This window comes from Protobothrops mucrosquamatus, unplaced genomic scaffold, assembly GCF_001527695.2.
Source record: "Protobothrops mucrosquamatus isolate PMUCROS unplaced genomic scaffold, P.Mucros_1.0 scaffold_131, whole genome shotgun sequence".
Lineage (NCBI taxonomy): Eukaryota > Metazoa > Chordata > Lepidosauria > Squamata > Viperidae > Protobothrops > Protobothrops mucrosquamatus.
Genome location: NW_015386207.1, coordinates 281401 through 296394, shown reverse-complemented (window position 1 = coordinate 296394; position 14994 = coordinate 281401). Strand labels below are relative to the sequence as shown.

Sequence of the window (14994 nt, the reverse complement as noted above, 5' to 3'; positions counted from 1 at the left end):
TCTATCTATCTATCTATCTATCTATCTATCTATCTATCTATCTATCTATCTATCTATCTATCTATCTATCTATCTATCTATCTATCTATCTATCTATCTATCTATCTATCTATCTATCTATCTATCTATCTATCTATCTATCTATCTATCTATCTATCTATTGGTCCTCAGAGAGAGTGGAAAATGGAAGGAAGGCGCCAGGCCAATGGGAAGTAGGAAGAATCTGAAGAAGAGATTGGACAACCGTTTGCCTGAAATGTTACAAGGTTTCCTGAATGAGCAGGGGGTTAGACTAGAAGACCTCCAAGGTCCCTTCCAACTCTGTTATTCTGAATCTTAATTGCTGAGAAGTGGAGTGAGACCTTAAACAACCTGCCCTCCAGCTTTAGAAGAAACACTGCCGAGCTGGTAATTAATCAGCACCCCCTCTCAAGACCCACAATTTCACAGCAGGTGTGGACACAGACCACCGCTTTAATCTTGGTCTGCACAGCGCTTGTGTGTGAAAGGGTCTTTATTTAAATGTCATGATTTTTTTTGTTGTTGCTGCTAATTAGTCCATATATTCATCAATTTAAAGAACGAGGCATGCTGCCAAGACTGTTCTCTAGCACTTAGGCAATTTATTTAATTTGTCTTTCCCCATTCTCTGTTACAGGTAACACAGAGAAAGCAAAATAATCACAAAACCCAAGTAAATAAGGCTTAGCGCTCATTCCCTCATGAGATAGCTCATCATGCTTCAATCTCTCCATTTGGAGTGTCTAATCAAAGAAGAGGTGCAATTTAGAAGAGAACAACCAAAACTAATGGAGGAACCTGGGAAGTGAATTCTTTCTTGATATTCAAAAGTTGGGAGGGGAAGAAAAGAATAATAAATAAAACACAGGCTAGGGATTATTTTATCAAGAAGGATCATTATTAACAAGGACTGATTTTTCTGTAATAATTCAAGAATGATAAAGAAGATAGAAAATCAGGTTATAGGGTAGTCTGAGAGAAGTTATAGGAGGGGGAGGAGGAAGAANGAAGAAGAAGAAGAAGAAGAAGAAGAAGAAGAAGAAGAAGAAGAAGAAGAAGAAGAAGAAGAAGAAGAAGAAGAAGAAGAAGAAGAAGAAGAAGAAGAAGAAGAAGAAGAAGAAGAAGAAGAAGAAGAAGAAGAAGAAGAAGAAGAAGAAGAAGAAGAAGAAGAAGAAGAAGAAGAAGAAGAAGAAGAAGAAGACACACTTTTGTTAAGTAGCCTATCAACCCTGAGTGTGTGCATTTCACATTTCCTGTAACCTGGGACACATAATGCCCGTGGGATCTTCCCCTTCCTTCCTGTTTGAGTTGACCTTTTGAGTTAGTGTCAAGAACCAACTGAGCAAGGCTGTTCCTGAGAAGGTCCTTCATCGCCTGGAGCGTCAATGCAAATAATACTACAGCAACATGTCCAGCACGAGTAGCTTTGGATTGTTGCCAACCAAGCAGAGTTGCCTTTCATGCTATAAACTTCAGCTCTGTCGCATCTCTTTATCCTGGGAGATCTTCACGTTGTGACTTGAGTTTTTCCAGGACCTGAATTTTGCGACCATCATATTCTTCCATTCATCGTGAGATTGAAGCCGCTAGGTTAACACTCTTCAAGTACATCATCTTTACAATTTCACTGTAGCACTACCTTCTATTTTGGAGGAAAGCAATTGTTGGTTTGTTTTTTGTTTGCTTGTTTTCCCCAGAAGCCAAAGAGTTTCTGGAAATGTTTGTTTCTCTTTCGCTCAGGTAGGAAATAGGCTGAAGACTTCAAGACAGGATCATGTTTGAGGAGAATTAGTAGGACATGTCTCAAAAGACTGCAAGGCGAAAATGATCCTGTTGGAGAAATTAGAATAGAATAGAATAGAATAGAATAGAATAGAATAGAATAGAATAGAATAGAATTCTATTCTATTCTATTCTATTCTATTCTATTCTATTCTATTCTATTCTATTCTATTCTATTCTAAATATGAGTCAGTTGCCAAGCATTTGAATTTTGATGATATGATCATGGGGATACTGCAACAATTGTATGACAAATGGTCACAAATCACTTTTAGTACCTGTAAAATATCCCTCATTTCCCACAAACCGAAATGCGCGACAGGCAACTCTACCACCCACCAACCTACAACCTTTATTAATTCAATATTTCAGCAGAATTGATCTGAGGAACACAAAGGGAGACCATTTTCAAAACGTCCTCCGTGTTATTAGAAAAGAACAGAATCTATGTAACGTCTTGTGGCTGACGTGCTAGGCGGAAAGAAAAGTTTCTCCTCACTTCAAGCGGCAAGAAAGAAAAAGAAAAGAATAATCTTGATAAACTGGTTCTCTAAAAAAAGTCAAGGATGTCCAGTCAACCTGTGATTTTAACCATTTCTTAAACTTTAAAGAACTTGAGCTATTTCTGGAATTTTTGTCACAACCTTGCTGGTCATTTTCCTTCTAATGGATAGATAGATAGATAGATAGATAGATAGATAGATAGATAGATAGATAGATAGATAGATAGATAGATAGATAGATAGATAGATAGATAGATAGATAGATAATAAGAGAGAGAATGAGATAAGGGGTGGATGGATGGATGATAGACAGATAAATAGATGAGAGAGAGAGAGAGACAGACAGAGAAGAGAGAGATGATAGATAGATAGATAGATAGATAGATAGATAGATAGATAGATAGATAGATAGATAGATGGATAGATGGATAGATGATAGTGATAGTGATAGAGATAGATGGAGGATAGATAGATAGGTAGGTAGGTAGGTAGGTAGGTAGGTAGGTAGATAGATAGATAGATAGATAGATAGATAGATAGATAGATAGATAGATAGTGATAGAGATACATGGAGGATAGATAGATAGATAGATAGATAGGCAGACAGACAGACAGACACAGACAGATAATAGTGATAGATGGCGATTAAAGAGAGATATCTTTTCTTTTCCAGAACAAACAACTATCTTGTTAATTTTCTTATTAAAATTTATAAAACACTTTATTATGATAGCAGGATCATAATTAGTTTATCCTTCCATAATTCCAGGAGGTATAATCCTTATCTGTCAAACAAGAGGTGGAGAGTGGCATCCTCTCCCAAATGGCTTTTTTTTTTTTTTTAATTTTGAGGCAAAGACATCCCATAGAAACAGATCTGTACGTAGAACTTCCAAATGTATTCCCCTCGATTCTAAACTGAATTCTAAAGTAAATTCTAAAGTAACAGAAATTTGTCAGGATCATGAAGGTGTTGTTGAGAGAGAGAGAGAGAGAGAGAGAGAGAGAGAGAGAGAGAGAGAGAAGGAATCAATGGGTATCATAAAAAGATGGTTTGACATATACAGGTAAACTTCCAGAAATAAACCTGTTTGGAGTTTCATTACACATATTTGAATGTAGCATTTGGTTAGCCTACTGAAGTCAGGGAAAGAGAGAGAGAGATGAGAGATGAAAGAAAGAAAGAAAGAAAGAAAGAGAAAGAAAGAAAGAAAGAAAAAAGGAGATAGTTGATAGATGATTGAAAGAAAGAAAGAAAGAAAGAAAGAAAGAAAGGAGATAGATAGACAGATAGAGAGACAGACAGAGATAGATAGATAGACAGACAGACAGACCCAGACAGAGCAACAAATAGATGATAGATAGATAGATAGATAGATAGATAGATAGATAGATAGATAGATAGATAGATAGATAGATAGATAGATAGAGAGGGAGAGAGGGAGAGAGGGAGAGAGAGAGAGAGAGAGAGAGAGAGAGGGAATCAATGGGTATCATAAAAAGATTGTTTGACATATACAGGAAGACTTCCAGAAATAAACCTGTTTGGAGTTTCATTACACATATTTGAATGTAATGTAGCATTTGGTTAGCCTATTGAAGTCAGGGAAATTTCCATCTGAGTCAGTTCTGAAGAAGTGTAACCTTTGAAAATGCCGAATTTTGGAACCGATAACATTACCGATGATCTTTGACGCATAGCTGATTCATTCTCAAACACAGACTTAGGGATATACCTTCGAAACCAAATAAGGTATTTTAGCAAATGTGGCTGCCAGGCAATTCCAATGAGAGATAATGGATGCTGGTTTGCCCTGCAAAGTGGTTAGCAGAACGTGGTTTATTATCGATTATTGTAGTTACAAAGCATATTTCTTTGTGTCCGACCTTATTCTGAATAAATAAGGAGAAAAACCAGCACACAGCCTCTTCTAGATTGTGCCCTGTAAACCGGAATAATATGAAATGACACAAAGCGAGTTGGCCAAGCTCTGCATAAAAATCCAAAGAGACTTATAAAAGAAAGAGATGGAAAATAATATAATTTTGTCTACATCTGACGTCACTTGAATGACACTTCAAGCAGGGCTCCTGAAGCTTAACCAACATTTTCTATGGGGCATCAGTACTGTCTTTGCTCTAAAGAAGAGTGAAAAAGAAAAAAAAAGAAAAACAGACAAAGAGGGTAGTATCCTTCAGGTCCTAGAGCAGACATGTCAAACACAAGGCCCGGGGGCCGGATGCGGCCCGCGAAGTGGTTTCATGTGGCCCGCGAAGCCATCCTGGAAACAGTGAGGGAACGGCCCCCGCTGCCTTGGCCCTGGCCCAGGCTGGCCGGGAGCCAATGTACAATTTTGTGGTGGCCATCTATGCTGAAACCCGTTCAGTCTTAGCTCCACAAGGCCGTCTGGAAACAGCGAGGAACCAGCCCCTGCCGCGTCGACCCCGCCCCCTGGGTGCATGCTGGGGAGGTGTCACCCTTTGTGAGGGATGAAGAAATGGACCATGCTTTGGCACTTGCCCTGGTCCCACCCCCTTCTGCCGGAGACCCTCAGATCTGTCCCACTCCTGCCCAGGCCCCCACAGGCACCCTTGACGCGAACGATATAGAGTTGGCCATGCCCACCCAATAGGCCACACCCACTCCATCCACGCCCACCCAGTAGGCCGCACCCACCCTGGCCACACTCACCCGGCCCCCCGAGGGCAACCGCAATGCCGATGCGGCCCTCAATGAAATTGAGTTTGACACCCCTGGTCTAGAGGAAGAGCAAAATAAAAACAAAGTAATATATTGAAGATACCCCTGATTTTTTTTTAAAAAAAGAGGGGGATGGTGATATGTCTGTAATGGCGACTTGATTTGTGCAAATATGGGAGGGAGACTTTGGGCCATAGAAATAAAATATTACCAGGTGATAAGACATCCCTGATGGGAAAACTGGCAGTTTATACGGTCCTAAATTCCACAGGTGTACTATTTTACATCTTTTTTTGGGTTGAATGTTCATATTTCTTTAAATTGTCATATTTAAGACAAGGCATGGACACATACATCAGGATCCAATCGGTTCTCCTGCTAAAAAGGTTGGCCTAAGATTAGGGAAGACTCACCATCAAAGTCCTCTCTTATCATTGGAAGTTCTCCGATTACTTTGGGCCACAACAACCTCACACGGCTCCAAATGCTATCTGGAGATCCTGGAGAAAATGTAAGACGGAGCTCAGGTCCCATAAATAAATCAAGAAATAAGCCATTGACTTGCAGTGGTCACCTACTATAAGAGGAACAAGGATCCTCCAGACTGTGTGAGGCTGTCCTTCTCAGCTACCTGAAGTCCCGAAGCCTAAGCTGATAGAACTTGGAAGTTCTACCAACATTTAGAGGTCTTGGTTTTCTTCACGCTGGACTTGAATTATATAAAGCATTATTCACCCTCCGTTTCCTCCTCTGTGTACTGAATTTGCAAAAGAAAAAGAGCAAAGAGGACCGCAAACACAAAGGCTGACCGAATGAGCTATATTTTATCAAGCAAAACAAACAAGAGGGAAATGGGTCTGTGTAACCAGCTGTGCTTACAATGAAAGTGCTTTTGTGTGCACGTTGGTGTTTCACATTTGGGCTTTTCATCACCTGTTTCCCCTTCCCTCTTTATTTATTGACTTTCTTTTGCAGATGGTTGTGGAAGAAAAGGCAAAATCCAGATTCTGTGTCTAAGCAATACAGAAGGTTGACAGCTGATTGAACCGGGTGATGGGAACTGTAGCTTCTGTTATCCTATCTAACCTCCATTTGTTTGTGATCCTGTCTATAATATCTTCTAACCAGTCTTCTTTGTTCTATCTATGAGGTTGCCATGTACTTAGGAAGTTCTTAATTTTTTTTCAACAATTAATGGCAATCTATTTTTTGTAGAGGGATTTAAGAAATAAAGAAAGTTATGACAACGATCAAAGGTTGTAAAAAAAGTGAAAATGACTCACAAGGGTAAAGTCACCTAGTAGGAGGAGATGGGCAGCATAGAAATTTAATAAATAAAAATAAATAGTCAATATGGGCTCTTCTGCAAGGTTCATTTTTCAGCTACACGTCTTAAGTGTAAAAGGCGGAGATCAAATTGGCAGCATAGATTTGAATCATGTAATCAGATCTGATGCCTCAGATCAATTAGGTAATTTGGATGATTGCCAGTCAGCCATAGACAACTTTTTTCACCCCAAAGTGAATTGGAAGAATGAAACGATGATGAAGTGAATTGAAGTGAATCCTGGATTGAATAAAGTTGCAAGGTTGAACCAGATAAAGGGTTCAGATCAGATTTTGTGTGATTCACTGACACTTTAGGTAGTGTAGTGAACGATATGGTGGCATCTATTGGTAGTGAGCTTTGGAAACATGAAAATTATTATCCCACTGTTGTTTGAAAGCATCTGGCTGTATTGTATTACTGTGTGGTTCAGAAGTATTACTGTTTTGGATAGGAAGGCTGTGCAGAGAGTGGTGAGGACAGCAAAAAAGATTATTGGGAGTTCACTTCCTTCTATCCAGGACAGGGCATATAAGCACTGTTTGACTAGGGTCTGACTGATTGTCTGGGGCACTCCACATCCTCTCCATGACTGGTTTTCTTTGTTACCTTCTGGCAGGAGGCTTCATGGTACCCGAAGCAAAACAACCAGATTCTATAAGAGGTTTTACCCCTATGGCTCAACCTTGTTAACTCTCAAGACTCTGTTTTTTGCTATGTATTCAAAATGGCCTATATATATGTAGGTCTTTGGTTATGCGGGAGAAAACCCGAATAACCAAAGACCTACATACAAACACCCGCGAAAACCTCAGAAAACAAACAAACAAACAAACAAACAAACAAACATACATACATACATACATACATACATATATATATATATATATATATATACATGTACATGTACATATATACATGTAGTTATCTACATATATACATGTAGATAACTACATGTATATATATACAGTATATATATATATATATATATATATATATATATATATATATATATATATATATATACTGTATATATATACATGTAGTTATCTATCTATCTATCTATCTATCTATCTATCTATCTATCTATCTATCTATCTATCTATCTATCTATCATCTATCTATATTTCTATATATCTATCATATATCTATCATATATCTATCTTTCTATCTATCTATCTGTCTGTCCATCGTCTGTCTGTCTGTTTGTCTGTCTGTCTATCATCTATATCATCTATCCATATTTCTATCTATCTGTCTGTCTGTCTGTCCTTCTGTCTGTCTATCTGTCTATATGTGTGTGTGTATAGCATATGTACAGTACATGTGTGTGCATATATGTGAATGGATATATATATATTCTTTTGAGAGTGGGCATCAAATTTTCATTTTTTTAAATGTGTGCCAGTGTGTTCACAGAAAAAGGTGACAATAAAAGTTATCTTATCTTATCTTATTATCCCACTATTCTTCCCTGCACTGAACGGTTCTAAATATTTTGCTTTTTACTAATTCCTCCATACAAGCAAAACTGACTGGCGTTATCATAACGGCACATTTAAAGTGTACAAAACTCTTCCAATCTTGTAACCACTCTGCACAGAAGTGCTTTTATGCCAGTGTATGGCTGGTGGAGCAGACACGCAAGCAAGGAGAGGGCAACCTGCAGTGTTTCTGACACAGAGACATTTTCCCCCAGGAGATAAATAGCTAGCTCCTATCTCACAGCCCTTAAACCCAAGGTCGCTCCAGGAATAGTATCTAAATTAAACATTTTGCAATGCTGCATTTGAATGCCTGTGCTATTCTAGAACAGATAAATACACATTTCACCTGTTTCAACAGAGTGGCCAGTGGCAAGATAATTTTGGTGGTGGGGCCCTTGCTGGCTCATTTTAAAAAGAAAGCATTGTTCATGCATAATTAGGGTGATCAGATGCCAAGGGGAAAAAACCTTTCTCTTCTTTTTTCCCAGGGGATAATTATTTTTATTGAAAAGTTCCGAATCATTCCAAATGTATAGTACATTTGTTTAGATAATTGAGTATCCTCACTACGTTATTATCCTCCCTTTGATTCCCTGTGGTTTTCTTGGCAAGGTTTTTCAGAAATGGTTAGCAGAGAAGAGCAACAAAGACGATTAGGGGACTGGAGGCTCAAATATACGAAGAACGGTTGCAGGAACTGGGCATGGCTAGTCCGGTGAAGAGAAGGACCAGGGGAGACACGATAGCAGTCTTCCAATATTTGAGGGGCTGCCACAGAGAGGAGGGGGGTCAACCTATTTTCCAAAGCACCTGAAGGCCAGACAAGGAACAACAGATGGAAACTGATCAAGGAAAGTAATAAGGAGGAATTTTCTGGCAGTGAGAACAATCAACCAATGGAACTGAAGTTGCCTTCAGATGTTGTGGGAGCTTCATCACTGGAAGCTTTGAAGAAGAGACTGGACTGCCGTCTGTCAGAAATGGTGTAGGGTCTCCTGCTTGGCCAGGGGGTTGGACTAGATGACCTATAAGGTCCCTTCCAACTCTGTTACTCTACTCTACTCTACTCTACTCTACTCTACTCTACTCTACTCTACTCTACTCTACTCTATATTCTATTCTATATTCTATTGTATTCTGTATTATCTGAGTCTCTACCTTCTTTCTAGGTCTGAGAGAGAAGTCATCCATTTGGATTCCTGCTCAAGGTGAGACTAGAGTTCACCATCTCCCAGTTTCTAGACTGATGCCTTAACCGTGTCACCAATCTGGTTCTTTAACACTCCATTAGATATTAGCTATTGGCGACCAGTATTCAAGATGAGTTGAAATACTCCATTTGAACAAATCAGCTCCAGTTTCTTTTCCGATCATGTAAATAACCTTTAAATAAACCTTCAACGCTCCCCTTCTTTTAACAGCTGTAGCTAAATACAGAAATTTGAGGATGGAAAGGGATTTTTTTCCTTCACCCCACCCAAAAATCTGACTTACTAAATATATCTCTTCAGCAACCTTAAGAAAGGTCTTCTCGTTTTTCATTTTGAGGAAGGACCACCTGTTTCTTCTAAGCAGGACATTTGAAAAAAGAGGATGATTAGTTCCCATATCCATGCTTAAAAAGCTGCTCAAACAACAGGTAAGAGTAGGAGAAGCAGCTGCTTACCTTCTGCCTTCCTGTTTCACCTTTTGGAAGAAAAACGTCTGCAACTACTCCAAAGGTGCTTTTTTTCTGTTTTCATTCAGGCTCTTCAGCAGGAACAAAACTTTTCCCAATTTTGAAGGATGTGTAGTAAAGCCATAAAAATCTAAACAAGTCCTGTGGTCACTCAAAAACCAACGATCGGAGGAAATAGCATTCACAACAATACTAACAGGTAACTCGAGTGCTTAAACTGTGCCACCTCCCACCTGGATCTTAAAGTGACACAGTCCTCCCTCCTTCCCCCCCCCAGACTTTATCATGAATATTTCAGGCTGGTTCCACCCTTGTTCCTCCTCCAAAGGTAGTAACGACAACACCCCGGAAGTGTGGCTGTTCCATCACACAGAGTTTGACAAGAAAGACAAATGAAGCGTTTGTACCCTAAAGCCTATTGGTCATGCAAATGGTTTGGGCGTTGTAAAAAATAATTCCTGTGGTGATTAATGCCACCCTGTGGGCTTGGCTCCAATTTAGTTTTCAGAAAAGGTAGAAAGGGAAAGGAAGAGAGGCATAGAATTAGCTAAACTTTGGATTCCGCAGTGATTTAGTTTCTGGTTTCCAAGAAATAATAGCAGGTAAAAGAGGGATGGTGACCACTTTTAACTGCATCTGCGACCGTCATCAATGGGAGTCCGTCGCCAAGCGCCTGAATTTTGATCACGTGATGATGGGGATGCTGCTGTGCTTGTAAGTGTGAAAAACGGACATAAGGCACTTTTTTTTCCCAGTGCTGTTGTAACTTGAAACAGTCATTAAATGAATTGTTGTAAGCCGGGGACTCCAAGAAAAACCCCACATCTCTATCCTAGCTGGATATTATTTTCCCTTTTGGAGATGACAGTGACCACAAAGTCTATTTTTTCCTTAATTTATTTTCATGGTCCTTATGACATTTTAACCCGCATCCTGAAGTTAGAACAATTAGTCAGTGGAACCAGTTGCCTCCAGAAGCTGTGAATGTTCTGTTCTGTTCTGTTTTGTTCTGATCTATTCTCTCTTCTTTTCTGTATTCTGTATTCTGTATTCTGTATTCTGTATTCTATTCTATTCTATTCTATTCTATTCTATTCTATTCTATTCTATTCTATTCTATTCTATTCTATTCTATTTTCTATTCTATTGTCTTCTGTCTTCTGTCTTCTATTCTATTCTATTCTATTCTATTCTATTCTATTTTCTATTCTATTGTCTTCTGTCTTCTGTCTTCTATTCTATTCTATTCTATTCTATTCTATTCTATTCTATTCTATTCTATTCTATTCTATTCTATTTTTTATTCTATTGTCTTCTGTCTTCTGTATTCTATTCTATTCTATTCTATTCTATTCTATTCTATTCTATTCTATTCTATTCTATTCTATTCTATTCTATTCTTAGATTTTCTGTTTACGAACATGCAATCCTTTCAGAATAGATTTGTCTTTTGAGCACAGGAGATCAAACGAAAGCAAAGAAAATGCTAGGATTTTTATTGATTTTTTTTGACAGAAAAATCACATCAAGTTATGTTTTAAGGAACATTCAATGGTTGCCTTGGGGTTGGGTTTTAAAACTGACAGATCACAAGGCGCTTATTGTTGCACAATTTGTCATTCCAAGTGCCATCGCTGGACATTTCCACACATTTTTCAATTCCTGGACCGGAAGGTTCATTCTCGTACCAGTTGGTAAAATCCAAAGGATCCCCATTCTGGAAATGGAATGTCCCTGGCACATCACTTTCAATAATACCCAGATAGGCAGAACTGTTATAAAATTGCACAATCTTCTGAATAGCTTTGTTCTCCTTCAGATTTCTTGGTGCAGCAATGGCGCCCTGGGCTTCTTGGCAAGTGAATTCTGCTATCTCAAAGACATATGCCTTTCCAGTAGAGGCAAACAGCTTATCTCCAGCAATGACGATCTTTCCTTCCAAGGTCAAAGCTGTCAAGAAATTTGGAAGCCTTGCTTAGATCCTTCAAAACATATAAGGAACGGTTGCTGGAATTGGGAATGTCCAGTTTAATGAAAAGGAAGACCAGGGGGGACATGATAGCAGCGTTCCAGGATCTGAGGGGTGGCCACAAAGTAGAGGGAGTCAAGCTATTCTCCAAAACACCTGAAGGCAGGACAAGAAGCAATGGATGGAAACTAATCCAAGGAGTGAATCAAGCTAGAACTAAGGAGAAATTGCCTGATCGTTAGAGCAATTAATCAGGGGATTAATTGTTGCAGCCATCGAAATGTGGCCGCCATTTTGTGGGACAGGGATGGGATAAAATGGAGGCTGACAGACAAAAAAAAAAGCCTCTGCATTTTGCTGCCTTGGAGAGGTCTCCGTGGTGCTGAAGAAGCCTCTGAACACGGCCAAAAGTTTCTGCAGCACCATGCAGAGCTTTTTTAAGACAGCAAAAGGAAATGGCTGCCATTTTGTGGACAAGACAAAATGGCTTCCGCTTTGGGAATCCCAGCATGCAGATGGACTTCTTCAAAAGGTAAATGAAGAGGAGGAAGGTGTTTGACCAGGTGTTTGACCAGGTAGGAATCAGTGCTAAGGCTGGAGCGGGAAAAGACCCATGGGAACCCAAGTCCATGGGAAGTGGAGCATGGGGCATCCCTAGAAGATGGGGGAGGATGGGAGGGGCAGGGCTGGTGAGGCTGGGCCTGTGCCAGGCCTCCAGCAGAGTCCTCCACCCAGAATGCTCCCTAGGCTCCACTTAATGACCTGTACATTCCTTTTTCCATTTCATAGGGGAAAGCAAGCATGATGTGTGTGTGTGTGTGTGTTACTAGTATTACATTCCACCTAACAACGAATGCGACCAGCGATTAAAATGGGCAGACTCCATTATAGTCACATCTGAAAGACTAATTGTAGTCTCTTCCATTGAACACCCATAACACACACATACACACACACACACACACACACAGAGGAGGCTTTGGGCTTTGGGACAAGGTGTGGTGCGAGCCCTTTTTGAGAAGTGGATTGATGAATTATTATCCTGGGGCAACAATGTACTTTTTAAATTTCTTTTTTTTTTTTACTATTTTGTTGCTGTTTTTAACTTAAGCTGGTCAACAAGCATTTTTTTATTTATTTATTTATGTATATCCTGCCTTTATTATTTTTTTTTTTTAACAAATAACTCAAGGTGATGAATATATCCAGCAAGGCTTCCTCCTCTTATTTACCCTATAAAAATAACAGCCCTGTGAAATGAATTGGGCTCAAAGAGAGCCCAAATCAGTGAACGTTATGAAGTCCTCTGAATGATATGCTGGATAGAATACACTCTTAAAAATAGAGGGACAATCTAACTTGAGGTTATCACGTTCTTTATCAGTTGGTAATTTTTTTTAAAAAAGAGTCCCCATTCCAGAAATTGAATTTTCCTGGATCATCACTTTCAATAATATCCAGATAGGCATTAACGGTTATAATATGGCATAGTCTTCTGAATAGCTTTGTTCTCGTTCAGCTTTCTTGATGACGCAAGGGAATAAGAATAAAAACTACTCACCCACTTTTAATCTGAAAAAGAGAAAGGGAAGCCATTAAAAACATACCTCTTTCCATTTGGGCGATTCTACGTTGGAGTTCTTTGATGTCGTTTTGTAGCTTAGGATCTAGACTGGCAGGCAGACCTTTGAATGAAAAATAATGGATTTTCATTGTCCCACGGTTCAGTTGAAGTTATTACTACTCTTACTTGACTATATGATCCTGTGACATGAGTTGGGACGTTACTTTCCTTGAATGGTGCATTGAAGTACAAATTAGCAATAGCCTGATAGATTAGATAACAGAATGATTAATTGATTGATTTATAGGCCTAGAGTATTTCTTTAGTCTTTCACCCGAAACAAATGGGTTTTGTTTTGTTAGCCTGTAAGACTGTAATATGTTTTAAGTTGCATCTGCCCTGTGAGAAGGTGAGACATTTCTCAGAGTTATATAAATGCTGGATTTCCTTGGGACAATAGAGCTGGAGAGCTTGATTGCCAAATTAATATGTAATGTCCAGCTACCTAGGCAACACAACAGACACACAAGGAAAGCTTCATCTCCTTTTCATTTAAGAAAATACCTAGAAGCTGGTTGAATTTAGTGACACTAATTACCATCTAGATGAAAACAGTTTACAAAAATTGGGGGAACTTCTAAATTCCTTCAGAAGGCATGACCTCTATTAGGTTGAAGTAGTCTTGCAAAATCGCGTGTGCAAGCTTTTGAATGCGCCAGGAGGTGGTTCAGAATGTTTCATCAGGTAATATAGGAATCAAAGAGATTTTTAAGAAGGGAAGAAGAGGGTTGTCATTGTTTTTGTTTGGGATTCTGGATTGGGCCAAGCCAGACGTTGAGACAAGCATATCTGCTTAGGTCTGGGAGCCTCTAAAACACTCAAAAAAGGATGACATTCAATCACCTGGTGGACCAGGAGGACCACTGATACCCCTTGGTCCTGGAAAGCCAGGAGGTCCACTTGGTCCAGGTGCGCCTCGGGGACCTGTTCAAAGGAAAACAGAGATGTAATTGTGTAACATTCTTGAGCACTTATTTCAAATTTTGGATATGGAAAGCATTGGATTTGTGGCTGATCAGTTCATTGCTCTGTTGTAGAAACAGAAATGTATCTTTAATTACCCAAACCCTCAAAAATTGGGTTCACAATATCTATAAACCTTCTTTTATTTTATTTATTGATATAAAACATTTCTATCTTTTAACCAAGTCTGGGAAGCTTCCAATCCAAAAATAGCCATTCCCCACCAGTAAAGAATAGAATAGAGTAGAATAGAATAGAATAGAATAGAATAGAATAGAATAGAATAGAATAGGAGCTTGAAGGGACCTTGGAGGTCTTCCAGTCCAGCCCCCTGCTGAAGCAGGAGAACCTATACCATCTCAGACAAGTGACTCTCCAGTCTCTTCTTAAAAACCTCCAGTGATGGACTGTCCACAATTTCTGGAGGCAAGCTGTTCCACTGGTTAATTGTCCTCACTGTTAGGAAGTTTCTCCTTAATTCCAGGTTGCTTCTCTCTTTGGTCAGTTTCCAACCATTGTTTCTTGTCCTGCCCTCTGGTGCTTTGGAGAATAGTTTGACCCCCTCTTCTTTGTGGCAGCCCCTCAAATACTGGAATACTGCTATCATGTTGCCCCTATTTCTTCTTTACTTTAGACTAGCCAAACCCAAGTCCTGCAGCCATTCTTCATATGTTTTAGTCTCCAGGCCTTGGATCATCTTAGTTGGATCTTCTCTGAACTTTTTACAAGGTCTCAATATCTTTTTGTACTACGGTGACTAAAACTGGTTGCAGTATTTCAGGTGTGGTCTCACTAGGGTTTTATAAAGCGGTACTAATACTTTGTGTGAACTTGAAGTCCACAGCTACACGTTGAGAAGGTAAAGGCAGATTATGGAGCAAAACCAATAACGATCTTGGGATTGCAGAAGGCAAGCATCTCCATGTAGTCAAGGACTCT

General features: G+C 39.3%; 1 protein-coding gene across 1 annotated transcript in view; it reads right to left on the bottom strand.

Moving 5' to 3' along the window:
• Window positions 1-11005: 11005 nt before the first annotated feature.
• LOC107289103 (pulmonary surfactant-associated protein A-like) overlaps window positions 11006-14994 on the bottom strand; it is a 9523-nt gene continuing 5534 nt past the window's right edge. The window contains exons 3-5 of the mRNA XM_015817797.1: window positions 13936-14016; window positions 13076-13153; window positions 11006-11449 (exon numbers count right to left, since the gene is read on the bottom strand). Coding sequence (XP_015673283.1) covers window positions 11073-11449; window positions 13076-13153; window positions 13936-14016 — 536 coding nt within the window. The 3' untranslated portion in view covers window positions 11006-11072. The remainder of the gene's footprint in view (window positions 11450-13075; window positions 13154-13935; window positions 14017-14994) is intronic.